This window comes from Zootermopsis nevadensis, unplaced genomic scaffold (genome assembly GCF_977971745.1).
Source record: "Zootermopsis nevadensis isolate Lab colony 2312 unplaced genomic scaffold, Znev_1.0 Znev_ptg000010l, whole genome shotgun sequence".
Taxonomy (NCBI): Eukaryota; Metazoa; Arthropoda; class Insecta; order Blattodea; family Termopsidae; genus Zootermopsis; species Zootermopsis nevadensis.
Genome location: NW_028259142.1, coordinates 13,150,694 through 13,178,495, shown reverse-complemented (window position 1 = coordinate 13,178,495; position 27,802 = coordinate 13,150,694). Strand labels below are relative to the sequence as shown.

Here is a 27,802-nt window from a genome sequence, read left to right as displayed (position 1 = left end):
ACCACTTCATGGGCTTTAGCATGTGCGTGCTTGTAACGGAAATCCAATCCGAAAGAAAATTGGTTGTCAAAGAATATTCTTATTGGTTTATTAATGCGATATTTAACTCAACACGTGTTACTTCATTTTTTAGAGATGGTAAATTACAAATTTTATTATTAAATCTGGGACCTCCAGAATATAAGCAGAGTGATAACTACTCCACCGAATGGTTCGGTAATTATCAGAGTTTACTTCAGGGAACAGACTAGAATTAGGAATAGTACACATTATATGTATTATGTGTTATATTAGCTAGATTACCTGCAATTTTTTCGGCCTTTCTCAAAATTAATTATACGGAAATAATTGTTGATTATATCTTACGACCTGTATTTAATAAGACATTAAATGTTTGCACGCCTATACAGGTGATTTTTTTTTTTTTTGCGTTTTCCACATCCACGTTTTCGTATATTCGCCGTTTTATTTCAGTATGCATTTATATATTATCCGCGGCCACAGTAAATAGCTGCCGCGCAGGTACGCTAAGTTGCACGAGCAATTTCACTGACCCCCCCCCCCCCAATTATTTTGACTCCTGGGACCACACATTAAGGCCTCTGATGGTGTATCAATGAGAATATCAACGTTTCCCGTTTTACACGGTACCATTTCATTTCGCTATTCGCAGCAATGCAACACCGCGTATAACGAGAGCCACATGCATACGACTCATTTTCTCTATGAATACTTTACAACCATAACAACAAAGCAATTTAAGCTCTTAAATTACACGAAATTTAGTGCTCTGCATCATATATTTTTCTGATACAGGCCTATGATTTATGTATGTGTTTATGTGTGTATGTGTATATATATATATATATATATATATATATATATATATTAATAAAAAGGGTTTGAGGTCTACGTAACTTGTTACCGGTTACCAGATTTAATAGTTTAGATATCTGAAAGTTTTTAGTGAAGTATTCTGTAAATTGGCTGGTCAGCTTTGTTGTAATCCAATGCTATTCTTCCGATAGCAGATTCTTGCGAGCACAGTAACGAACCTTTGAGTTCCATAAAAGATGGGAATGTTTCTTTGACAGTGAGTTTTATTCATTATTGATAACGGACGCAGGGAGTTGATTTAAGCCTTCAATAACACGAACAGAATCGTCGGACAGTTCAAGTTTGCACAACTTAAGAAGATACCCTTCGTGTTTAAAAGTTGTGGTGTTGGTGGAGTTTTTCTTGGAGGACCCTGACAAGAGCCAAGGGATGCCGACAGCAGACGCCACCAAGACCGCCAATGTTGCAAGATTTGGAAGACGCAGAGGGGATACAGCAGCAGTTTCTGTTGCTGACTCCAGCGCAGTTGGGGACACGAAATTCGGGTGTATCAATAATGCCGTTCCGCCCTGCAACCGCAGCGCGTCGTAAGTTGCCTGTCCATTGGGATCGCTTGCCAGAGCTGAGAGACCACCTTCAGCCACGTAGCCATTTAGCTCGTCTTCCTCGGGGTTCACATTTGAAATAACAAACAGTGGTTTTTTAAGGACGTCGTCTGTGCTGAAGGACTGCCTCAAATAACCTAAAAATCACGAAAGTTTTGCAATTAATGCATAAGGTAATGAATCTTACATTTAAGGATTTTCTAGCAAACCAATTCTTTTAGTATATGTTATGTGTTCTATACTCCAGATATAATAGTTTTATTGAAAAACTGATAGATTCTCAGATCATCACGATATTTAATATTTTTGTGGAACCCCAATATCAATAGTCATAAAATAAAAGCCCGTCATTGGACCGTGACTTTAGCCAGTGCACTTTCATACCGTAGATTTGTAAGATAGATTTTATCAGTGTCTCCCCATGTACTCTTAGGTATATTATGTGATATAAGTCCCCAAGGTTTTCCGATCAAAATGTCGCGGTAGTGCATCATGTTCCATGTTCATTCTACATGTCCTGTCTGTTTTATTTAGGCCTAGTGTGTTCGGTCAATGCATGAAGAGTCAGTAGTTTATAAAATTGTTTGCATTATAACTACTTTATGATATTTTTTCAGTAAAAAGTTTCAGCATGTTTAATATTAATGCCAGTTCTATCCAATCTACAGCAAGAAAATCTATACGAACCTAAGATCCAGTTTATTATTATTATTTATTAAATTAAATCAAATTATTATTAACCTATTTTTTATCTTGAAAGTGACCGAGTTCGTTGCTAAGCACAGGAGGATTAGTTGATTTCTAAATATGAACTATAATATCACGGCGTCTAAAATTTAGATCGTGCTTTTCTGGATTATGACGTCATGTAGTGGTTCCCACTGAAATGGAAAAACCTGTAGTCTTCACCTACCCTCAAGATGAGGCGGTAGGTTTATGCAGGACGTCAGTAACCACTTGTAAAACTACATAAAGTTATAACTCACATCACAATTTACCAATACTGTGTCTAGATACTTCGATGCATTTGTGGGATCCGGTTAGCTGAAGTGGTTACAAATCTGGAATTTGCTCCGGATCCCAGTAGTAGGCCTATATCAAACCACCTATATCAACACGCTTTATTTACAGTGTAGAAAAATACGTATTAAATAAGCAACTTATCTTGTAATTTAAACTATGATCCATGGCTTGACAAATTACAACACGACATTCCATAACACAGAGTAAAATAACATCCTGAATTTATATGAAGTAACATAACAGACGTGTGAAATGTGTTAGCTGCTCCCCAAACACATGGACAAAAGTCTATTAATAGGCGTAATTTTGTGCACTGTCAAGTAGTAACAAATGTACTTTATTAAGCCGGCGTTTGATGCAGTACAAACATAATGACAGTAATAAACAATGTCTATTATTGTTACCACCATCGTAGTTTAGTGCCAGTAGAAGACAACCAACCATTCGCCATACAACAAAATAGCCAAAGAACACAGGATACCATTCCAATTCACAATCATCCTCCCATTCGACGGTATATAGTCTGACCTACTGAAAAGCGTCGTTAAATAAACTACAAACAAACATTGACTTCACAATTGTACGTCATATACATTTATGGATGACAAACCACTAGCAATGTACGTATTCAGTAGGCCTTATTCGTTGTTATACCATTTACAGTCAGAATCAGAATTATGTTTGTTGAAAAGTACGCATTTCTGAAAACATGTTACACTTTACTCCAAATACAAAATATCGAAGTAAACATGCGACTTACTGTAGACAGTGACGTTGCTGTTTTCTGTCCGCCCGTAGCTGAAGGCTGATGTGACCATAAGGCCAAATACAATGATCCGTGCCACGGACATGGCTCATTTACAGCCAGACTTGAACACAACACGGCCCTTATATGGTCTTAAACAGTAGATAACAAACGAATTTGTATACCAGTAATTTTCCACAGTGATAATTAAAATCGCCCATTTGCCTTAAAAATAGAATGTGATAAGACTGTTTATTAGTTCGGGTACTCTCCCGGTGTTATCAGCTTGAAGTGGCTGAAAGATTTAGTAATCCCAAATGACCTAGTTGACTATAATGGAGAAGCATTGCTTATCATCGGGGGTGAAGTTAAGAACAATGTGGAGTACAAACACTTGCCACAATTGTGAGTTGATTGAACGCCATGACATGCGGACGTATGGAGGAGTGGAGGTACATCGGTACATGAACATGAGTGGTCATTACAAATAAATTAGTACTTTAATTCCTAGATCCATTTTGTGTCATTGTTTTTATTTCAACACAAAATGACGCACAATACCAGTACGTCAACATGCAATTATCGACAGTTCTTAGTTTATGCAGCTCAGTGAGTACAAGTAAGTGGAACCTCCAAACCAGTAGAATAACTAAAAATTAATTTCTTCACTTAAAAGGGTTTTACGTAGAAGGGAGAAGAGAGTTATCGATTACAACTAAACCAATTAAGCGATTAGCAAAAAGTAATAAGCCTCTTCCTTAGTTCTTCTGGGTCTCATAAAAGTATTAGCGAAAAAGAGGGGCATTATGGGAAATTAGCTGCAGGAAGTGTTGGGTCATTTGGAAATAGGCTGAACGTAGGAAATTAATTTTTGGCTATTTGAAGTCCTGTCTTATAATTTGTTAAATAACAAATTTTAAAGTATACATCAGGACGCCATAGTGATGAAGGCAGTGGGATCAGTGTCTATCAGAATACGTAGTTCAATATTATCTTTATTTTTATAGCCGTGAGAACCCGAAATGTCAAATGTTATTCTCAGCCAGTCTTTTGTATCTTCATTATGTTTAGAGTCCATTTGTTTGTATTGTGCGATCGCTCGGAAGAAACATTTCTGACGTGTCTGTTCTTATCACTTAATTTTAATACACCCAAAAAAGGTTTGAAATAATTATTTCAGTTCATTCTGTGATGTAGGTTTAATTCTATCTTTAAATGTATTACGTACAATGAGATATTTTTTAGCGAAACGTTGTTTCATTTCAGTAATTGTATTATAGGCATAAATTATTGGCTATTGGCAAACTAAAATTAATTTTATAACGCTTCACTGTATTTTGTAGGCGAGGCATGTGGAACGAATGGCAGAGATGAAAATTTTGGTCGTGAAATTTCAAAAGAAGTTACGAATTACCGGGAGACCAAAACTTAGATGGAGTTACATTTGTAATTCGAAATGTATGATAAAGAAAATGTTTGTGGCTGGATTAAACTGGGTTATGATACGGTAATGAACCTTAAGGTTGCATAAAAGGTGAGGAATTTCTTGATCGGTTGAGTGACTGTTAATTTTCTATGAAGGATTCTTCTCTGTGTAGTTGATTAGTAGTTACAGAGAGCGGAGTACCAGTAATTGTAGCGGGTAATTTCGTCAAGCCTACCAAATTTGTGTATTATTGGTCTTCACATGATCAAAGATGAATTCTAACGTGTAATTCCTATTGAACTAAATCATTAGTTACTAACTAAGGAACTACTAATCTAATCCTCGAATGCTAGAATGCCGAGTACAAATTATTGCATTTTAGACTTAATTATAGTCGGCCTGACTTTGACTAATTTGTGATAACTGCATAGGATTGGACAGACGTAATATATATTCATGTTAACGGTAGAAGCAGCGTGATGATAATAATAAATTAGCCAGCTCGATCTACATTAATTCTCATCATAATGCAACAGATTAATGACGGCGACACACAGTGCCATAAGCCACAACTAATTATACGCTATACTAATTGCTCAACCTGATGTGGTGACGGACAAGAGAAGCCTTTGGAACAATACAGCAGAAATCAGGGGAAAATATAGAAGGATTTATGTTGTTTCTGTATAGTTACAAATATAGAAGAACGAGAGTTTAAAAAAATGATGCTGAGTTTGGAGTACAGTGCGTTATTTGCTGTAAGAAACTACGTATTCTCTGATTTATGCTCACTTATGTGAGCCAAATTACGTTTAAAGAACGTTAATATATTTCTTGTATTTTCACAAGTATTATCCGTGCGGAGTATTTTTCTGTTTTGATAAGATCCGTAGATCGTAAATAAATACACATCTTATATTACGGGTTAATATATTTGTATTTCAATCTTTTTAAAGAGGATTTTAGGATATGAATGGTCTATCGAATTAATCTTGGGGCCCGAATGGGTCTATTTCGAAGTGATGGCGGACCACAGACACCCCCGAGAACATCTGCGAATACGAAACTACACAAAAATGTCATTATATAAAATTAATTGTGACACAATAACCTAAAATTTAATGAATGTTTTCGAGTGTTAAAGACACGCATTAAACTGAGTTTGTAGTGGACGCATGACTCGCTCCAAATTGTTGGTCCATGGTAAATTAAATTATCAGATGGCTGTGTTAAGGAACAAATATGAATATCCCTTAAAAATATTTTTAAATACTGTAATGATGTATGCTATAACAATATTTTCTCTTTATTATGTACAAGGAAGTTGCCTTGTTAATAATTATTATCTAGACTTATGTGAATGTCTTGCAGACCGACAAACACACATCTCCATTTTGTGTTAGTTTTATATATTATATTTGAAAACACATATTTCTAAGATTTTTATTTAAGCTCGTCTCTGCTAACATACATTTTCTGTAATAAGATCCAGTTGTGGGTACCCCGGTCTCTAAATTCATAAGGTTTATACGTTAATTTCCATGGGGATCTCATAGAAGACTCATTTATGTAGCTTACAGCTTTTAATTCTCAAGTATATTCATATGTTTAAAACCTTGTAAGCTTATATTTATTTGTGTATGTCTCAAGGCCACGCGATGTCTAAATTCATGTTACGTTAATTCAAATTACTCTAACAATTACAGAGACATGGAAACAACATAATGAACACAGATAACGAAATAGGAACTCAGGAAATGCTTGTTACCAGCCAGTTGCAAAATACATATTTTTCCGCCTGCTAAGGATAGAATTACGAAAGAAACAGTGTTGTTGGTTATTTTTTATAATTGTGAAACGTGGGCTTTAACCCTCAGGAAACAAAATCAATTAAAATAGAGTGGACGCAGCGTAGGAGTACTTATAAAAATATCTTTACGTAGGATGGAGAAAGTGGGCTAGCAACTCTTCTATCTTTCGTTTCCCTCTAGCTACTTGATGCCGTCACAGTGGCCGCCGCGCGATCTGAGGCGCGGGCCTTGTGCCGCTTCGTCACTGGGACCGTGGGTTCGAATCTCACTCAAGGCATGGATGTTTGTCCGTGTCTTCCTGCGTTGTGCTGTCCTGTGTACAGGTAGAGGCCTTGCGACGGGCCGATCCCTCGTCCAAGGAGTCCTACCGAATGTCTATAGATCAAGCCAACGAAAGTTGGGACCCGCAGTGCTCAGGCACTGAAGAACGGGACGTCTAAGTAAGTATATAGCTTCTTGATAGTTCTGGTTGACCATTACATTTCTTGCACCCGGTCAGTCTCAGTAGGAAAGCCAATTACGACTGATTCTGTTTCCGATGTACCAACGGGAAATTTCTGACAATTTTAATTATTTCACATGCCCCCATGTATCACTTTTAATTGCGGTTATCCAGTGAGGATGATTATGACGTCTGTAATAATTTAATAACCAATATCCTGAAGGCGTTTTATATCATATATACATGTATACTCTCAGCAGTGATCAGATATGGAAATAGTGGTCTTCTGAGTTGTGACGCCAAAAGAATTTGTAGGTGGGTAGCAACGTTTGCAGGTACATACTGCTTCCATTTTCAGGGCTAAAGTCTGATATTAAATACATGTATTTGTGAAAGTATCCCAATTCAATCTGTGGCTAGCTCTGGGTGAAATAGTTGTTGATCCTTCGAATTCTTATACCAGGAAATTAGGTAATTAACAACAGCATTAAATTTTCTGGGTCAGTTTGGCACTAGGAATTAGAATAAGTCTGTTTATTATAATTTAAATTAGTTATGAAACGATTTATATGAATTATGCTTTATTTTTAGAATTTTTGACGTTTAAATTACATATTAGTGTACACTGGAAGATACTTGTAAACACATGTTTTATGTAAAAGATGTGTGTCGTCATACCAGTATACGATAGATTATAACTTGAGTTTAAGGATCATAAAGTCACTTTAAAACATAGATTTGACGTCATAAGGACACGTTGATAGTGGCAGATTACGTCTGATTTTAGTAATTAAGTAGCATGACGATCACTGAATCTTATTGTCTGAGACATCTAAACTGCCTAATCTTATAAGACCGTCGGAATCAAAACTGTCGAGGTTTTCTTCATCGTAGATAAAAATAAATGGTAAATTTGTGTTTAAAAAGCGGGCGAGATTAGCAAACTTGATGCTACCAGCAATCTCAGTTTTTTTCACTGGCATTTCCTTGAGGGTCTTAAAGGCCGGAGTCTTAAGCAGCATTGCGGGATGAGCCACTACAGCGTTCTTATCCGCCCCGTTCTTGATCTTGTCGTGGAGGAAGCGGGTGGAAGGGTTTTCTGCCAAGGAAGAGAGGCCGCGTTCTAGAATGTAGGCCTCAAGGTCTGTAGCCTCGGGAGAGCTCTTCATCACCAGGACGGCTGGTTCATGGAGTACATCTCGAAGACTCGCGTGCTGGTTACGGAGGTGATTATTCGAGAACTGGAAGTCATTGAAACTCTTGAAGGAAAGAAGTTCTGGAGTCAGTGGGAGATTGAACATGTGTGTCTGTGGGTAAGAGGATCGAAGTTCCAGGAATGGAGAGAAATTGTTTCGGATGGAATTTCCTTCTAGAAGACCTGTGAAGTGATTGTAGCAATTAGTTGCAATATTTTGTGAATCCTTATTTTGTAAAATAACATTTAATTAATCGGAATATAAAATGTATATTACATGTGGCACGCATTCAGGAAATAGTAAATGCATACAAAATGTTGTTTGGAAAATGTAAAGGGAGAAATCACGTTGGAACCTTATTGTAGATGCTTACTTCGATCGCCCTGATGATGACAGTAATCATCTCTGAAACGTCGGTCAGTATTTAGTATACTATACGAGAAACATCACAGAACACGCCTTCTTAATACATTTAATATAACTTCTAATGAATTACAGAGCAAAATCAACGTTAAAATGCCCGTAATAAGTCCTTTGAATGACATCGTACAAGTAGGCCAGCCTGTACTTGGAAACGTCAGTAATAAATCATTTTTAAGTCAAAGGTGATAATAAGATCAGATATGAAAATGCCTGTTCACATTTTATTATAAGACCTATCTCAAAACCTGAAGTAAATATATTCCGAGACACATTCGTATCTATTATTGTGAGTGGATGTGAAGTTTGATGTCTGTCTCCCTCTAGGAGAGGGCCCCGCGGCTTTAGGAAAATAGTTGGGTTCACGAGAGGAAAATAACAGGAGAATGGAGATCATTGCTAATGAGGAAATATATGTTTATCTTATTCGGTGATTTTATTTAAATAATCATATGACTATGAAATGGAGGGTGAATGCGAATGAGAAATATTTACAAATTCTGATCAGGTAACATAAAGGGAGAAACCAATGCGTAGATGAGAGAATAATATTAAAATTGACACGAGAGAAATATTGTGTGAATTTGTGGAGTGGATTAAAATGTTTCATGTTAGAGGGCAGTTACAAGCTGTTATGAACAGTCGGGCAACATAATGGCAAGAAATTTATTTAACAACTCAGTAAATGTCAAGATTTTTAACAAAGACTTTGCCGTGGAGTCCGTCGCTGATTTGAAAATAAACAAAACAACATAAATTTTTGAACGAAATTATAATTCCAATTTCCCTAATATTTAGTTTTCATAATGTAATTACTATGTCATTGGGACTCTGTAAGAAGGACTTAAGTCAATATAAATTCCGTTTGACTTGAGCCCTTTCTACAGGACACCAAAGATATTTAATGTTGTTCTTGCCTACATCACGGATGAAAATATTTGTCACAGTATATTATACAAGCTTTTGTTAACACGGTAACGAAACTTTTGTATGGATAAATAGCGGAGAATTTATTGACCAGCTGAGCGATCATCAGCTTCTTAATAAGGAATCTGCAACACGGAGCTAATCATCTTCCAAATAATTACATTTTTAAAGTACCTTGGAACGATGTATTTTTTTTCAGTCGGTGTCACGTACATTAATAAATGAATCGAATTTTTAAATTTAATTATGAATTTGTCGCATTTGTTCGCGACTTGGCCATGTTTAGTTCAATGTACATACATATATAGACGGAACGTCACGTAAATCAAATGGGCACTACAGAATGAACTTAAATTTTCTTCCTAACTAATTTATTCTTTAATCAAACTGATTGTGACTTACCATAGATAGGGAGTTTTCTTTTGCTAGGGCTCATCGCCACAGCCAGTCCCAAAGCGACCAGAAGAAAAATACAAGACTTCATACTGCTGCTCGTATGTTCTTTAACTGTTCCAAACACTCTGAACCTATAGTTTATATATCCTGCAAATATGTGGCCTGCTAACCTGTGGTTATTTTCCGTTGAATGAATATTATGGCATATCCAACACGTATTTGTTAGAGAAGCATACTTTTCCACTACTAATTAAGCTCAGTCTAAGACAAGTGGAAATTTTTGAAGACAATATTTTCATCAATATAGACATCGATTATGAAATATACAGAAACATTTCGTAAATTATTAATTATTTCCTGCTAAATATTCGAAGATTTTTCACTTCTGAAAAGAGCTTTAAATTTTTAATTGTTATCTTTAATTTAAAAACACTTTGATATTATTTATATTAAGATCATAAATTTAGCGAAAGTGATAATTTGTGTCGGTCCGTCCGTCTCATTTTTAACTTTCAAGCCCTCGACCGACTTTACTGAAATTGTTTGTCGTGTCTACGTTAAACTTGTTAGGACAAAATTAATTTTAAACGCTACTGGTCCATTTTAATCACTGATTTCTTTGAATTACTGATCCTTGGTTTATTCATCGATGGTTTAATTGTCCAGGTTATGGGGCGTCTCATGATTGCGAGGATGATTAATTAAATAGTGTGTGAAAACACGCGATCGTTGCCTGTTTGAAGACACCCTATGTACGGTTTCGGTAGTAGTAAGTAGGGTTTTAAATTTTTTTCTAAGTTTAAGTAAAGTTGTAACGTTAGAATTGAGTAAGTACTCTCCAGTCAAGTTGAAGGTTTCACAGAAATCAACTTACGCTTGGAAAATTGAGTGACGAGATCTGCCTTCTTGGAATGTTTCCATCAGAACAACACAGGAACCCACTAAAATACTTTTATTTTTGATAAATTAATAGAATTTCAACGTCATACTGAGACTGAATTAATTTATAAGCTTTAATGTGATTTTTATGGTTTAGTGTAGTGATGAATATACTTCTTTTAAAATACGGACAATTTTAAAAGATGGAAACTCTTTGCAGGTCGAATGTGAAATCATATAAATGAAATTTCTGTTTCATTAAACGGTTGTCGTGCTTTGAATTAACGGGAATTACAGAAGTTGGACTGCCCTGTTGTCTTCGTCGCTAAGAATTACTCCACAGAAGTGCAGAGTGGAACTGGACGTAAAGCTCCACATATTCCTGACCTTGAAATTATATGCGTATGGAATGATCGACCAATGCCCTAACCGAGATGCCAGTAGGAAAAGGGGACTTGGTGATTTTTAATTAACAGAATATAAGTCCATACTTATTAGCACTGTGAATACATAACACGAGTTACATTTTTATGCTTTGTTTGTACTAAGAGCTACATCTGAACGCATAATGGGAGGCCACTTTTGTTAGTATGCGTGTTTTATCTTCGTTAACACGACTCTGATTTTGGTTAAATTCATTACTGTGACTGCATATTAAAATTTATCAAGGAAAATTAATTTTATTCATATTCATCAATTGCAAAAACCGCTTTACACAAAACTACAGTTTGTAAGAAGTTATATAGCTCTTATATGAAAAATTTGTCGATGTGGTACATGTTTAATAACTAGGGGCTCCTCCCCTACTGTCGTCACTCACGAGCCCCGTCATGGCGCCTGATCCTTCCCCCCTTCCTCTTACTTTCCTAAATTTCCTCCCCTCCCTTAGCCTCTCCTTGTTTCAGGGATTCAGAGACAAAAATGAGGGACCTGAACAGTAATTATAAATAGGCTAATATTTCATGTTCATCGGACACATTTGCTCTACCATATCCAATAACTTATTCCTGTCATTGAGTAGCTCGTCGTGGTCTACCTGAGCTCCGTTCATATTTGCTACACGCCACAATTCTGCCAAAGCCTCCCCGTTTCGTTCCGTTCCTGGTACAATCACAGATGTCAGCGCTGTTGTTTTGTTGCCTATCTTCTACTGTTTATAAATAACGCGCAGTCACTTTTACCATTATCTCATGAATGATAATTACGTTTGTAATATAATGTAGAGAGAACCAACTACCGTCAGAATTAGGTAGGCTGGTATAGCTACTATTGGCAGAGCCATCTACCGGCAGATGCCTTGTATTACCACACTCTCTAGCACAACATGATTTATTATTATTATTCAGTGTTCTGTCTTACGACATGTCCATTGCTCTGCCCAAAAAGAGCTCTCCAGTTTTCCCTATTCTCAGCTTCTCGTTTTAATTCCTGGAACTTCATCTTCTTTCCTTGTTTCAGATCGTCGGTTAGCTGTATCAGTCTTCTTCCCAGTCCTCGCTTTCCTTCAACCTGGACTTCGATGATATCACTCAGTAACCCATTCCTTCTCATAATATGTCCCAGCCAGTTAGCTTTCCTTCGAGTAATCGCCTGCAGAATGTTTCTTTGCTCGTTGACTCTCCTCAATACTTCTTCGTTGGTCACTCGATCCGTCCACCTGATCTTCTCTATTCTTCTCCAACACCACATTTCAAAACTCTCCAGGTATTTCTGTTCCTTCTTCCTGAGTGTCCAAGTCTCTGCTCCATACAGCGCGTAACACTTCACTAGTTTCTTCTTCATCTCCAAGCCCAACTTGCTAGTGAGAAGTATCCTCTTGACGAAAGCTGCCTTGGCCATGGCTATCCTTGCTTTTAACTTCTTGGTGCATAGAGCATCCGTCGTGAACAACATGATTATAGAAAGAAAATGTAATTTCCGACTCCGGGTAGTTTGTTTACATTTTGGGTCGTCCTCAGTTTGTGGATGGTCAGCTGGTGTGAACAGCTGTGCAATAATACATTTATATTTGTTACCTGATTTAACGAGTATGTGATGTTTATTTGTTTCTGTTTCTGTTTAAGAAAATATAAAAGGTATTTATTTATTTAATTAATAATTTATTGTGATACTTTATGTAAGTTGTATTGAAAGCACGGTGAATGTTAACGTTATTCACTTATATATACGTTCTGAATATAATATTAGATGATAGTACACAGCAAACGTAAAACAAATGAGATTGTTGATTTAAAGAAGTTCAGTCTAAGAATTATAAGCCTACGTCACCTCGATAATAAGAAATAGGAAATCCCATGAAGTCTATTTCAATCGCGTGTTTATTTACATGGAAGACGCCAATATCTTCCATTATACAAATAAACATTAAGGGTCAGTGTCATTTCACTTGTTGGTACGCTTAGGTAGACGCTTGAGATACTATATTTACATTTATCAATAGAATTGTGCAACTGTCCTTAGAGGATATTCTGATGTAGTAACGAAGAAATTTGCATAAGACCGGGACATATATTAATACATATAATGCAAAAAATTGACAGTGCCATTAAAATATCAGGTTAGAAATATACCGTAGTTTAAAACAATATTTTACGGTATAAACTCATTTAAAAAGTATATGAAAATAATATAATGGAGTGGTCATTGCAAAGAAATGAGGGTTTAAAAAAAGTATAGAACATAAGGTAGCAACTACAGACTCTCATTAAGTTAATTCTAAGTGTCTGTAACACTAACATATTTATATAAATAAATAGAATTGGTCAAGGATGTTTCAGAAGGTGGAGGTTTGTGAGCATGGACTATATATATATATATATATATATATATATATATATATATAACATGTATGTGACATACTTCGTAAATTCAGCCATTCATTCATTTAAGACTCTATTTGTCTGCTGAGCTTCGTCAAATCAGTTTTTCAGTATCGATGATTGTTCCTTGAAATTTTTGAAGTGAGAGAAGGATAGGCGTACATGTTCTGACACATAAGATCGTTCTGTGACTGGGCAGGTTAGTATAGCGATTCTAATATTGCTATCCTGCACGAGTCTGTTTTTAATTCCACTTCCGAGGTTTGGATAGCAACCATTAATAGGCCATAACTGCCTACTTTCAAAAACTTTTCCTCTCGTTATTTATTATTGTATATAATTCTTAGATTTTTATGAAAAACTGAGCCTGTTTTAACAGACAGTAGAAAGTTCTCGGCTGTTTATTACTCCATCTTCAGGGTTCCAGCCGCCGCCATTGACGGATATGTGACAGCGTTGTGTCAGAATGGCCTGAGCTATTTCGACGGCAGACTTAAAAATTCATTATACTCAGACTTAGGGAGTTGTTAAAATGCAAATTTTTATGAAATGAGAGACGTGTGGGTATTTGGACGCCTGTGAAGAATTTTTTGGAAATGAACAGCAGCTGATTCTCATTTGCAGAGCTGTCAGCTACAAACGTCGAGACGTGAATACGAAAGGACAGGAGGGAGAGAGTATTAATCTTTCTATTTCAGCAATGTTTAGAAATAAAACGTCAATAATTTCAGTAAACTAAATCTATAAAAAGTATTTTAGTCATGGATAAATATTTATCCGGAACATGGCTGTCGTCTGGGTTGTTGCGCCGATGTTTCAGAGGTCCTTGCTGCCTCATCATCAGGGCGATCGTCCTGATGATGGAGGCAGAAAACAGCCTTCTTCGGACTCACCGCCGCGAAAACCTCAAATCGTAGGCATTTATACGTCTGCGTGTTATAAGTACGAAATACCATCTGGTTCCTTCCTTTTCGCCAGAGTGGAGGATTTCTTACAGCATTAGAGAGTTATCTGAACTGAGGTTTTGTCTGCACTTTCAAGTAAACTACGAGCCGTAAAGAAAATGAGATTAAGATGATAAGACAGTTGAACATGGAGCTGCGAGTTTCTCATCTAGCCCCACTTCTTCATATGTGTAATTTTACAGTCTGTTTGGTAATTTAAATTAGTTTCACCAAGTTTCATCTTACAGATTTAATTAATAATATGCTCTACAGGCCCATATTCCTTTGTATAATGCAGTCTGAGATTGCTAAAGACAAAGTGCTGAGAATGATATTTAGACTTAAGAGAGACGAAATAAGAGGAAATGGAGAAAATTTCATATATATGAGCTTTATATTTTTTACTCTTTACCAAGAATTATGAAGGTAACGTAATAAAGTAGGAAGATATTGCCTACGTATGTAATACTTTTACAGGCAATTAGAAATTTATACACGTCATTCGGAAAACCTGAAACAAGGCGTAGACAATATGATAATATTAAAATGTACAGCCAAGTTGACGATGTGGACTAGCTTTACGTGGCTTTGGCTAAGGTCTAATGTTGTAAATAACTTCGGATTCCATAAGAAAGGGAATTTATTGTCTAGCTGAGCGATTGATAACTTCTCAGGGTGGAATCCGCTACATGCAATTAGAGTACGTACTTTTGTAAATATGTGTATCGTACTTAACAGCACACTTTTATCTCTACAGTGACCTCTAAAGTGAACCAGCGTCTTTTACACCGATGTTGTCATAGAAGGCAGACGATTTCATTGTCTGCTTTGTTTCTCTGCGGGAAGTAATGGTGCCTAAGTGATAGACTAAGAATAATATTTAATTAAATTACTAATTAAGTAAAAGCTAATACCGGAAATTTTCGCAGAAATAATTTTTTCTTCTGATATATTAATCAGTGTTTACATAATAATACTATTGGACTAAATGTTAGTATGTGTGATATGAACAGACACATTGATGGCTGTCTTTTTGGTTGTAGTGCCGTGTAGTCTGGTAGAAGTTTACAACCATCCATCTTCGTTTAATTTCATCTTTTAAGTTAAATGTAAATGCATTTTAAAAATACTGTGAAAGTATTATTTACTTGAAATGAGGAAAAAAAACTGCAAGGTATAATTTTATTTCAAAAGTCCATCAAGTACATTTATTATATTCACAAATATTGAACAGTTTATGAATTGGAATCGAACATATAGTCATTGATAATTCAGACTTTACCAGATCCACGTATTACAATGCTGATGAAATGTGGGAATAGTGATACAGATGTTTCTTGTCATTTTATGAAGGGCAATTCTTGGATATTTTGTATTTGTTATTACATCGTAAAATAAATTTTACTCAGCAATTTATATCAGAATCTGTACATATTTTACCGCTTAAGGTATTCAGTCAGGGCTCAGACTAGATGATAAGCATTTTGATTAATAGCTGGTATTAAGTGGCTGAACATCAGAATTAATGTTTCACAGAAACATGGTAAAATGCTGATATCTGAAACACATTTCTGAACACGAAAGGGAGCTGACTTGTTATTTTAAGTCAGAAAGATATGCTCTGATTATTTATATCTATTTGCAATAAAGCGTACGGAATGCTATTGAATTCAAGAGTATGTTGTTGTGAATATGGACAAAATTTCTTGTATTTAAAAGCATGACGCGCAGACCACTTTTTCATCTGCGATATCCAAGCTTCCAACTTTTACCAAGCCTTCAGATTCAAAAGTGCTTACGTCTTCCTTGTCATGGATGAATACGAAAGGCATGTTGGTGCTGATGACATTAACTAGGTTCGAGAACTTGATTCCAGAGGGAACCTCAAGCTTAACAACAGACATGTCCTTCAGGATCCTGAAAGCAGGGGTGTTGGACAGCACAGTGGGTTGTACCACGACTGCAGTCTTCTCAGAGCCGGTCTTTATCAGGTCGTGAATGAATTTGGTTTCAGGGTTCTCTGCCAATGAAGAGAGCCCGTTCTCCAAGATATAGGCTGTCAGCCCTTCAACTCCCGACTTTGATTTCAGTATCATCGTGACGGGTTTGTTATAAACGTCACGAATACTGATAGGAACGGATTGGAAGTCACTGCGAAGTACGTTGGGCACGAATGGGTAGTAAATGTTGTATGGGATGAAAGGATTTGCTGATACGGGGATGCTGTACGGGTAAACAGACTTCAAGCCGAAAAATGAGGACCCGACAGTGTCCGACGTGGACGATACTCCTGGAACACCTGAAAAGATTACACAGATTTTACAATCTCTCAGTTATAACGTGTCACATTATTTTAACATTACCAAGAAATCATGGTCATGACTGTTAATGACAGGAAATGGAACTTCATTCCATTTTAAGTTTGTTAATAGATGCTATATAAATGTAATCTATAAAATAAAATATTTTAGATTCAGGATATTATCCGGTGACGGACTCTTGTGAATAAGATAATGAAGAAGTAGGCTTTAAGGTTTTCACGGCGGTGAGTCTGAAGATGGCTGTCTCTGAGTTTAACGGGGTATCTGTGGTCCTTGCTGCCTCGATTGTGGCCACAGACCAAGTGATCTCTGAAACGTTGGTAAACTTCTACCAGACTACATGAAGCTAAATCCCAAGAAACAACCATCTTCACAAGCTACCTTCCGTAAATAATTACGACAGCTTCTCGTCCTCGGTAGTATAGTGGTTAGTATCCCCGCCTGTCACGCGGGAGACCGGGTTTCCATTCCCCGCCGGGGGGGTTCTTTATTATTAGAAGGCCTGAAATGTTTTTTATGACGAAGAATGACGTTCGTTGGGAGGTGACGTTATGCCGTGTGATTCATAGCTGGATACCAACGTTCGGGGAAACATTCCCTCTCCATTTTCAGTCTAGAATGATGAAGAACATCATCTTCACCGCCATGAAAACCTAAGTATTTCAGAAATGAAATGATTTTTGTCTCTAGTAGGTACGGTCTTGAATCACATCAGACCACTTCACGTTTGCTGCTATTCTAAGATCAATTTTTATGTTATCCGCACTTTCAAACTGACTTTTCTAACAATTTTTTTCTCAGAAACATCTCTCCTCTCTCTCAGTAGTAACCGAAGACGGTCATTTCAGATTAACTTGAGCCAGTTTAGTACCATCCCGTCCTCATACCCTGTTTTCCTAATATTTAACATATGTTATCATAGTATCCTACTTAGTCTGTGAAATGGCCACTATTCAGAACACTTATGTATCTTAATCCTGTATGAATCTTGTATCCCCCGATAGTACTTGATTTTTTGTACCGTTAATGTATTGTAGTGTAGTCTGCCACCATATTCTGAAACACTCGGTTAGTCGGTCACTTATTGACAATTAATTCTTTCGTGAGAGTCGTTTAATTATTATTGCCCTGTCACTGTTCACAACGTGTATAAAAATTTATTAAAGCAAGGAAAAATGTAAAATAATATTTCTGCATCGTATTCTAGAGGAAGCAGTTAAAATTTTGATGAAGGTTTTTTTTGTTATTTTGTACAGTTATGTCAAGCGAATGCTTTTATGGTACCCTAAATGGAGTATACCATGAACAGAACATTTCAAAAATTTACGAACATATAATTTATAACTTTCACTTCTCATCCGATACTCTAAACGAAAGAAGTTGACAAAATACATATTGAGAAGTTCTAAAAGCGATCTGGCAAACGGTGACTTACCGAAAACAGTGAGCTTCTTGACGGTGGTTTCCGTGGCGGAGGTAAGCCCCAACGCGAAGAGAAAAACAAGGCAGGATTTCATGTTGTTGCTGGTTGTTCGAAAACTTGACCCATGACTAAGGACCTTCAGACACGCGGTTATATACTCTACCAGTTCGTTACCCCCACCTGAAGGTATTTTCCACTTGTAGAAGAAAACAGTTGGCGAGAATGGATCAGTGCTGTTTGTGATCCGGTGTACTGTGACCCGTAACGCCTGTTTTGTTACGATTAAAGACGGGTGTACGTAAGAACGGTTTAAGAATTTAAATAACGACATTCTAAAAATTTAAGCAGTTTCGGTTGATTACTTTATAGAGACTCTTATTTAAGTTGCATAGCTGCTACTAATGCCACTTTAACACTCCTAAACAAATTATTAGCGAGTAACAGCTTCCTGACAAACGCTGATAACGTAAAGTGTGCGATGAACAATTGGAGATTTTACATTAAATAGATCATAAAAATACCGAGACTGTATTTGTAGTCTGTAATAAATCAAGAAGGGTTAGATCAGCGGACATTTGTCACAAAAGAAGTATATATGTAGTTTTTGTTGTGATTTTTAAGGGTACGTGCCACTTGAAATACCTGATAGTTGATTGGAGATGGAATTTGAAATTGTTTTTAGAAAAACAGGGTTTTGAGGCTGTGGGCTTTGTTGCCCAAATGTCAAATGGCGTGCTTTTTTGAACAGATTTTTAAACTTTAGGTGTGTGAAAAAGCCTGATATTTTTTGATCGGTTGAGTAAATGATAAGCGAACATCACTGGACTGTGTTTTGACTCGCAGCCGGGAAAATCACAAATCCTAAATGTACCATTCTTTGAATTACAGCGGTAATTAAAATAGATGCCTATTATTTAATCTGATGCTTCGTATTCTGTCTGTCTACACAGAATGAATCTATTTACGATCCACAAATTGTCAGTCCCTCAGATTTTTTGAAACGTGTTTTCTAACGTGGTATGACAGAATTCAATTTTATTACTGAGCACCATGTTTGTTTTCATGGTAATTGGTTGGGATGTGCTCCAGATGTCGCTTCAAGAGCTACAGTTATATGCGACGAAATCAGTTTACTTTTAAATTCTAATTACAATTTCCCATTATATATTTATCGTTACGGTCTGCGCTGATGCGTGGAAACAAGAATAACAGTTTTGACACTGTCAGAAGTGTTGTAACAGTTTCAACAAAAAGTATTTTTTTCCCTCTTCTAAACCATCATACCATGAAAATGTATGCAGGAATGGAGTTAAAGTAATGGATGGATGTGATTTTTAGTCGCTTTATCTGCAGGAAAACAGCACCCGATACTCGTTGGTTGTAGACCCCAACGGGTCCCAAAATCGGTCTGGACGTGCAAGCTTAGAAAGAAAATCCAGACTCCTAGAAATCGAAACCCGATCTGTCTTTGCGTAATTTCGTGGACAATCATAGGTGACTGTTCGACCTAGAACGTGGGTCTTGGCCACTTGGGTACTGGGAATATGGATTTGAAATCCACTCAAGAGGCTGATGATTGTGTTACACTTCAACATCAAGGCGGCCTGGTTTTTCCAAGAACTGTAGAGCCACAGGCAAAAATATTAATCATCATGAGACATTGTATAAAATGAAACCGACTTAAATTATTATAAGTCGTAGTGTTAAGAAGGAAGAAAATCTGAAAAGAATAGTATGTAATATAAAAAGAGAAATTTTAACGCTAGATATTGGAAAATGGCTATCATCAATAAGAATGTTCCAAAAATGTATTTGTCTTTAACGGAAGACTATGATCTTATCTTACAATGATATACTTACTTCTAAGTCGCAACATTAATAATCGATAAGAATTTTTCTACAAGGCTGATAGCATATGAATGATGTACTTAACTGTACAGACAAGAGACAGATATTTTTTAATCTCTGGAGTTGTTATTGAATTTTGATTGCCTGTTTCCTTAGGGTCATGCAGTGTCTAAGCCATGTTATAAACTGAAGTAAAAACTTTTCTACGTGAACTAGATATAAAAACTTTTGTAATTAAGATAAACTTTAAAATGTTGTAGCTGAATGAATATTAATCATAAGGCAAGAAAACTGACGTTTTATATAGAGAGCTGGGTTTGTTTCGACGTATAGGTATATTACTCTTAATTAATTAAATTACTTTACTTTTGATAAATGAAAGAGAAGTGAGTTTCAAAATTTATTATAATGGTAGAAAACACATCCAAACTTATTATCGAACTTGACATACGTGTGTGAGATGTAAGGATTTCAGGGCGATGATGTTGAAGGCTTTCTCACCGTTTGTGACGCCTAACAGACCAGGCGGTGTTACGACCAACAAGACCACAATTAACATGAAGTAGCAGTTTTATTATTTTGTTTTAGAATATTTTATTTTTACGTACTTGAAGATTTGTTTTAATGTCCACTTTTTAAATATCTGTAGTATTTCATAGTGTCCAGTGTAGACTGCATCAGTTTCTTGATATACTTAGATTTGTGGTTTATTTAATGACGCTGTCAGTAGCTTAGTCTATATATCGTCGAATGATACGATTATTAAAAAATAATGAATTCTTAAGGGTATGGAGATAAGCTCTCGAAGCATAATTTAAGTTACTATTTCTGTATTTACTAGAAGGGACCGTGGAAAACTATGAAGAATTTCAATCCGGATAGCAAGTCTTTGGGTCGAGATTCAAACCAGGAACCTACTGAATATGAATATTCGCCTCCTAAGTTTTGTAGAATATAAATTTTGTCGAAGTTTCGTAAACATTGTTGATATTAAACATTTTTAATTTTATTCTTTGATAGTGCAGGAATGGATAATATAAGAAGACAATGATGTAATGTCCAGATTTGATACTGCAAAGGAACTTATGAAGGAGGAAGTATTGACTGAAGTACGCTTGCTTATTCGTAATACGCATTTCATATATATTATATTATCCATCAGATAAAATCTCAGTTTTACAAACAGACCATTGAGGTGTTATTTTGTAAAATTGTATCCCGGTGTCTTTTACCCCTACTTCCAACATTAGAGGCACAAGACAATAGAACGAAGAACAAAGCAGAAGATACACCAGCATTCTTACACTATGTGATCGAACCAGAATCACACTATGAAAGATAATTCGAATAAAAAATAAATAAATATGTATACAAGCTACTTATTCTCTTCTTTGCATCTGGTTTTCCTATAATAGAGATACCTAGTAAATAGTAACACGGTCATCACTTTTAATATCAGAAATAAATATCGATAATAATGACATTGATGAAATAATGTGACATGATGCATCTGTTGTTGATTGTGATTTTAGCCTGCAGAAAGTACTCACAATTTTGGGACTCATATATTTCCAAAATACACATAGTTATTACTTTTCTATAAATGTGAGGAGAGGAAGGCATTAATGATGGCTCCGATGTGGATTCTGTTAGCATCGAACCCGAGACCACTATTACGGAAGGCTGATTTATTTCCACCACACTACAAAATACAGATATTAGAGGTTCAATGAGTTTCATTCAACATTCATATGGACCGCGTTCGGCCCGCGATCTCTAGTGTGAATGCGCATACTAAATTATTTTTCCAACAGGTAGACTTCATCCGTAAACTACTTGTTCAGTAACCTTGAGCTGAGTATCAATAACACTTCTGTTTGTCTGGGATGTATAGGAATAAACAAGAGAGACGTGTTTGCTGTGTTTTGTGTGATCGTAATAGATTGAACATTTGAAAGAGCTATATAGTATTACGCTGCTGTAGATAAAGTGAAATTAGTGCATCATAATGACATGAAACTTTCTCATTAATCAATGTAATATTTTTCTGAACTTCTCATACTCATGAGTGAGTTCAAACAAGTCTCAAGTACTGCATCGCGTGTGCTTGGTCACCCTTTCCCACAAACTAGGCTAAAGGAAAAATGTAAATTCAGCGGTGGAACTGCGAGACAGGTCTATTATCCCTATGATGGATCAGTTCATGAAACATACAACACAAAGTTCTGAGCATCGTAGATGAAACCATTATCCAGTTAAGTGGAATCTGATTGTAAAACCCCGAAATTTCAAAACCGCTAAATACGAGATTTCAATGCGTTATATCAGCGTCTTGTGTGGGTGGTTGTCAATACTGCGTAGTATTCGGGAGGTCCCGGGTTCAAATATTGACCGGATATAGGTTATTTTAATTCAGATTTTCGTGATTTTCCCGGACCGCGCAGGAAGGCACGGTACGTCATTAAGTGCACAATCGCGTCCTTTCATATTTTATTTACAATTTAAAAATCTAAATACGTGACAATAAACAATAAAGCGCTACAAGAATATACAACAGAGGAGTTTTGCGTAATTTTCCAAATAATCCCGTGAAAAAACATAATTTTTAAAAGTGAATGTGATTGTTTTTTGATACGGGTATGGAGAAAATTATACAATAAATGAGCTCCATAGTTGTACTATTTAACAGATATTATTAGGGTTATCAAATCAAGGAAGGTGGGACAAAATGCGTACACAATTTCGGTTGAAAAATCTGAAGGGAACAGATCACTTGGAAGACCTAGGTATAGACGGCAGGATAATATTAAAATAAATTTTAGGTAAATGGGATTGGAGATTGTGCACTGAATTCATGTGGCTCAGGATAGGGCCCGTGGCTTTGTGTAGCGAACACGTTAATGAACCTTCGGGTTCCATAGAAAGAGACAAATTTCTTGTCTAGCTTAGAGTACTTTTGGCCTCTGAAGGCTAATCTGGTCCATGTAATGTTTGAAGAGAATAGTTAATTCGACTCGTGGGACGGTTATTTCCAGACGATAAGTATTTTCTGCCCATGGACATAAAAGCATTAACGGCCTGAGGGCGTGAATGCTGCACTCCGCAAACATACGTAGGATGTTCATTTCTGGGCCGATCACTGGCTTGCAAGATAAGTTAGATAACTCTGCCTGCGTCATGAAGTACCTTTTATTTCTTTGGAATTATGCGGTGTCAAATGTTTATTGTTCAATGCGGATTTAAGAATAATGAAATCAAAAAGAACATGGTAGAGGTATGAGGTGAAGGAAAAGAGATCACTTGGGAGACCAGGGCATAAATGGAAGGATAATAAAATGGATTTGAAAGTAGTAGTATGTGAGAAGTAGATTGGGTTTGAGAAAGGGCCCAGCGGCCAGAGTCGGATTTAGCCGGATCACTTAGTCTACTGGGAGACTACCAGATGCTGAAGAAGGGACGTTTAGGTATTACAGGAAACTTACTGTTAAGTTGTTATTTTTCCAAGTTTGAAAAAAAACAAGTAACATCTTAGGTAAGATACGTAAAATGATATTCTTATCGCATGGGCTGTTCATTGACCTGAGATACGTGCAACATCATTAGTTATCTGTTTTGAGTAGTAATAATGAACTTTCCATTACGAAGGCTAACAGACGCTGTCAATGTCACATTTATATGAGCCAGGAAGACATCGTCGAACAGTGTCAGGTTCTCCCTTCGTTCGTACCAGACAGACAGTTTTGCATAGCCGTGATGAAGGTTTGCGTTCTGATCTTTATGGTTGGGGCAGTCGCTGCTACGCAGGTACCAGCCCCCGCTACTACCAAGATCACATTCTTTGGTGAGTTAATCAATCTAATTCGGGTTTTCATCCATAATGTCTGTCGCGTAATTTACAATAAGTAGCTAACTTAGATATACTGATTAATTAACCGAGTAGCTGATAGTCACGCAGCTGATCAATAATTACCACTGTAATTGAAGCTGAAGTCTTCATCCTGAATCAGTTATATCCAGTCTTCACATTCACACCCTGTTTATGTAGCACCGGTTTTGTTACCATGTGGTCTGTTCCTTTTGAAGGACCGCGGTAATCTGATTGTTCAAAAGTAGCATAATCATTAGTCCTTTATTTGTGGGGTGGTATGTGCTTTCTGGGGTGAAATTGTCTTGGTCTCTAAGGATTTAGGGTTAGTTTAGTGATAAGATTAAATACATTTTCGTTACCACGTCGACGTTATCTGTGATTTAATGATTGTAATAGCTTGAGGTTAAGTATTATAAACAAAGAAGTTGTTTATTATTTTTGTCCTGATTTTATTTTTTCTTTCGTATTATCAACACCTTCTGCTTTAGTGTTTATGTATCCCGTAATAAAGCATACGAAGTTTTACATCCATAAAAACAGATAAAATTGTATTAAAACACCGTAAAATGAATAGTATCAAATTGTAACTGAATAACTTAAAATTATTTTACTCTACCAGAGGCACCCGAACCCACTGCGAATGAAGCAATAGGCATCAATGGAATTATGACCCAGCCTGTGGTTGCTCTGGTCAAAGAAAGAAGTGGTATTGTGGCCTACGTACTCGAGAAGGGGATGACATCTCTGGTAACTGACCTCAGCCCCGTCATCCTTCGTCTGAACGAAATTCTGAGAGAAAACGATAAAACGGCTCTGATCTTTAACCCAGTGACCCTCGCCGCCGACACTAACCCGAATTTGCAGCAAGTGAGAGAACTGCCCATCGTCAAGGTCGTGGCTCCTGAGAACACGCGGGTCTCCTCTGTAGCTAGAATCTCGCTCAGCACGTTGCCTATCGTTATGCTCTTCGAGAGGGAGGACTTCGCTTCTCGCAAATACCAAAGCTTGGTCAGCTATGGTGAGGTCGACCTGGCTACATTTGCTCCCACAATTGTTTAAAAAAGCCAGACGAAGGCTTGTTAAGTTGCTGTTAATACTTGTAAGAAATGATCTGAATAAATTTTAATATCTAACAATATTTCTTTGTTTATATATACGCGCATATAACTTTCCGAACGACGCAGTGCAGTGGTTAGCACTTCAGCATTTTATTCGGGAGGTGCTGTTGCGAATATCAGCCCGGCCATTACCTTTTGACCAAAGCTTTTCATAATTTTCCTCACTCACTCCAGACAAAATGTGGAACAGAACCTTAGATAGGCCACAACCGTTTTCGCTAAAGTCCATCCTTACCATTTATACTGGCGTAGTACCAAGGGCAACAACATTATCCAAAGTCTGTTGCAACAGTGTGACCCACTGACGTCTTTGTAAAAATGAGATTAAATTTAATTGTTGTGACGGAGAACCTGTCATTGTCGGAAATAATATTCTTCAAGGTCATTGTTGCAACATTGCAGTTAAAGATGTGACAAGCAGATATGCAATGGTCATGAGTTGTCCTTCGCTCACGCTAAAGCGCAAATCACACCTGAAAAGGATGTTCTGATTATTACAGACCCTAAATAAGATAATTGTCAATAACTAGGCCTAGTGAGAGGTAGCACCGAGTACTTTATTAACTAATTATATCGGCATCGATGCGTTTACCCACAGACTCATGTAATTCCATCACGCACAGAGTTTAATTTAACTTTATCTGTATGTGTGTGTGTGCATTTGTCACGGAGCACAGCATGTGAGTGGGAAGATGACATCCATTTCCAAGTTCGTCAGTTTGTACATTTTCATTTCGGAGTAACTACAGTTTTATCTCATTAAATTTTGAAAGCAGTTTCACGGTTGTTACAGCGCTACCTTGTTTTATACAAAGTGAAACAGCGCTTCTTTTTTGGATGCCAATGCGCATTCTAAATACATTTATTCTACATAGATGTAGGATATGAAAATGGCCAACCGATGAAGTCTTAAGCTTAGATAAACCTTATCAAAGCTTGAAGATGGCTATTGTATGTGGTGTTTCGCCGTCTACTCTAATTCTAGTTTATTTTGGTGCTGCCTCCATCATCATCCGTTCTGATGACGAAGGCAGCAATCACCTCTGAAACGTCGGTAAACATCCACCAGACTACACGGCGCATCGTCTCAGAAATCATCTTCATGCTTGCCGCCTTGAGAATCTGATATCGACCTTATACTCTTTTTCCCTTAATTAATGAGAATCATCAAATTTGTAATTTGTCTGGATTTTAAATCCGGTATCAATTTAATATTTCTCACAATTACGTTAAGATACGTCTATTAATTAAATCTGCTGGACCTGAACACTGCCTCTCTTCCGGACCCGGTGGCTGCCTCACCAAGTCTTTGCAGAGACCTCCAGTCAGAGACATGGTCATACAGAGATTTGATCTTGCAGAAAATTAGTCCACAGAGACAGTGTAGGGTAAGCTAGGTTAGGTTAGGTTAGGTTAGGTTAGGCTAGGCTAGGCTAGGTTAGGATAGGCTAAGCTAGGTTAGCTGTTAGGCTAGGTTAAGTTAGGTTAGGTTAGGCTAGGCTTGGCTAGGCTACGTGTCACGGGTAAGACGTTAAACTGCGTCCGCAAATCGAGTGACCACCTGTATAAGTGGACTCACGCCACCAAGTGCCAATAGCCTCTTCGGAGGGTGGAGGATGAAGTAGGGACACCCTCTTGTCCCGGGGGTGAGACATCACCCCCAAAGGCATATAAACCAGATATGGTCAAAGGCGTAGGATGTGGAAGGCAAAGGGAAACCACCACATTAAAGATCCTTGTGATATCCCTAGTTCTACGGAACCGATGCCCAAAACATATAGGCTCTGTTCCACTGATAGGTCTGCGGACAGACACAGTATGATGATGGCTAGGCTACATACCTACAGTCAGAGACCGTGTCCATCAGAGACAGAGTATGCAGACACCTGAATCGGCAGACACTGGTTCTGGCACGGATCGGGTGGGAGAATTTTTCAAAATTTTCCAAAAGTTTAAAAATTCCTGCAAATTGACCAAAAATCGCTCATAACAACAAAATTGAAAAATTTCAAATATTTCTAAAAAAAATTATCAAAAAATATTTTCAAATTTTTTGAAAATTTTTGGTTTTGTACGCCTCTCAGACAATTTCCATCATTTTTCGATTCTTCGATTATTTTGATAAATTTGAAAAAAAAATCAAAATAATTTCGACCTGATGCACACTAGAACCAGTCCCTGCCAAATCCGATCTAAGCCGGACTCGCTCACACTCTCTCCAGCTTTCTACATCAACCGGTCTCTCGCGGACACCGTCTCTCCCTCTCACCCGTTCTCTCCCGGAATCCGTCACTGTCTCACACGTTCTCTGAGTCTCCCGTTCTCTGCGAGACACTCTCATTGTCTCGCCCGGTTTCTACTTAAAACGGTATCTGGCGGACACGGTCTGTCTCACCTGTTCTCTGCCGGACTTCGTCACTGTCTCACACGTTCTCTGCGTCTCCCGATCTCTGCGAGATTCTGTTTCTGCCTCTCCCAGTCTCTTCTGTTACCGGTTTTCCAAGACGTCCCGTTAGAGACAGTGCCATACAGAGACCGGATCTTAGAGGACCGAGTCCGACAGAGAGAGGTTCCGTCAAAGACCGTGTCAGGCGGAGGAACACACAGCGATCGTAAAGGGGAATTTTGAAAACAATTCAAAATTTTCAAAAAATCAAAAAAGCTGGAAAATGTCCAATAAGCGCACAAAATCAAAAAAATTGAAAAATTACTTCCTCTAAAAAAATCAAAAATTCAATTTTTTTGGTTTTGTGC

At 37.1% G+C, this 27,802-nt stretch overlaps 4 protein-coding genes across 6 annotated transcripts in view; 1 reads left to right on the top strand and 3 right to left on the bottom strand.

Annotated features, from left to right (window-relative positions):
• The window catches only part of LOC110841493 (lysine-specific histone demethylase 1A), a 502,755-nt gene extending 477,687 nt beyond the window's left edge, over positions 1-25,068 (top strand). For all 3 annotated transcript variants that reach the window (XM_022087108.2, XM_022087106.2, XM_087346038.1), the window contains one exon: positions 24,550-25,068. In XM_022087108.2, coding sequence (XP_021942800.2) covers positions 24,550-24,989 — 440 coding nt within the window. In that variant the 3' untranslated portion in view covers positions 24,990-25,068. The remainder of the gene's footprint in view (positions 1-24,549) is intronic.
• Positions 64-3,360, bottom strand: LOC110841500 (uncharacterized). The gene is made up of 2 exons (XM_022087123.2): positions 3,226-3,360; positions 64-1,579 (listed from the first exon to the last, which is right to left on the bottom strand). The coding sequence occupies exons 1-2, from the start codon at positions 3,314-3,316 to the stop codon at positions 1,101-1,103; spliced, it is 570 nt and encodes a 189-aa protein (XP_021942815.1). The 5' UTR covers positions 3,317-3,360; the 3' UTR covers positions 64-1,100.
• Positions 7,454-9,939, bottom strand: LOC147874256 (uncharacterized). Its single transcript, XM_087346062.1, has 2 exons — positions 9,835-9,939; positions 7,454-8,267 (listed from the first exon to the last, which is right to left on the bottom strand). Exons 1-2 carry the CDS (start codon positions 9,914-9,916, stop codon positions 7,696-7,698), a joined length of 654 nt encoding a protein of 217 aa, XP_087202188.1. The 5' UTR covers positions 9,917-9,939; the 3' UTR covers positions 7,454-7,695.
• On the bottom strand, positions 15,639-18,381 carry LOC110841499 (uncharacterized). Its single transcript, XM_022087122.2, has 2 exons — positions 18,227-18,381; positions 15,639-16,769 (listed from the first exon to the last, which is right to left on the bottom strand). The coding sequence occupies exons 1-2, from the start codon at positions 18,306-18,308 to the stop codon at positions 16,183-16,185; spliced, it is 669 nt and encodes a 222-aa protein (XP_021942814.2). The 5' UTR covers positions 18,309-18,381; the 3' UTR covers positions 15,639-16,182.
• Positions 25,069-27,802: the final 2,734 nt, after the last annotated feature.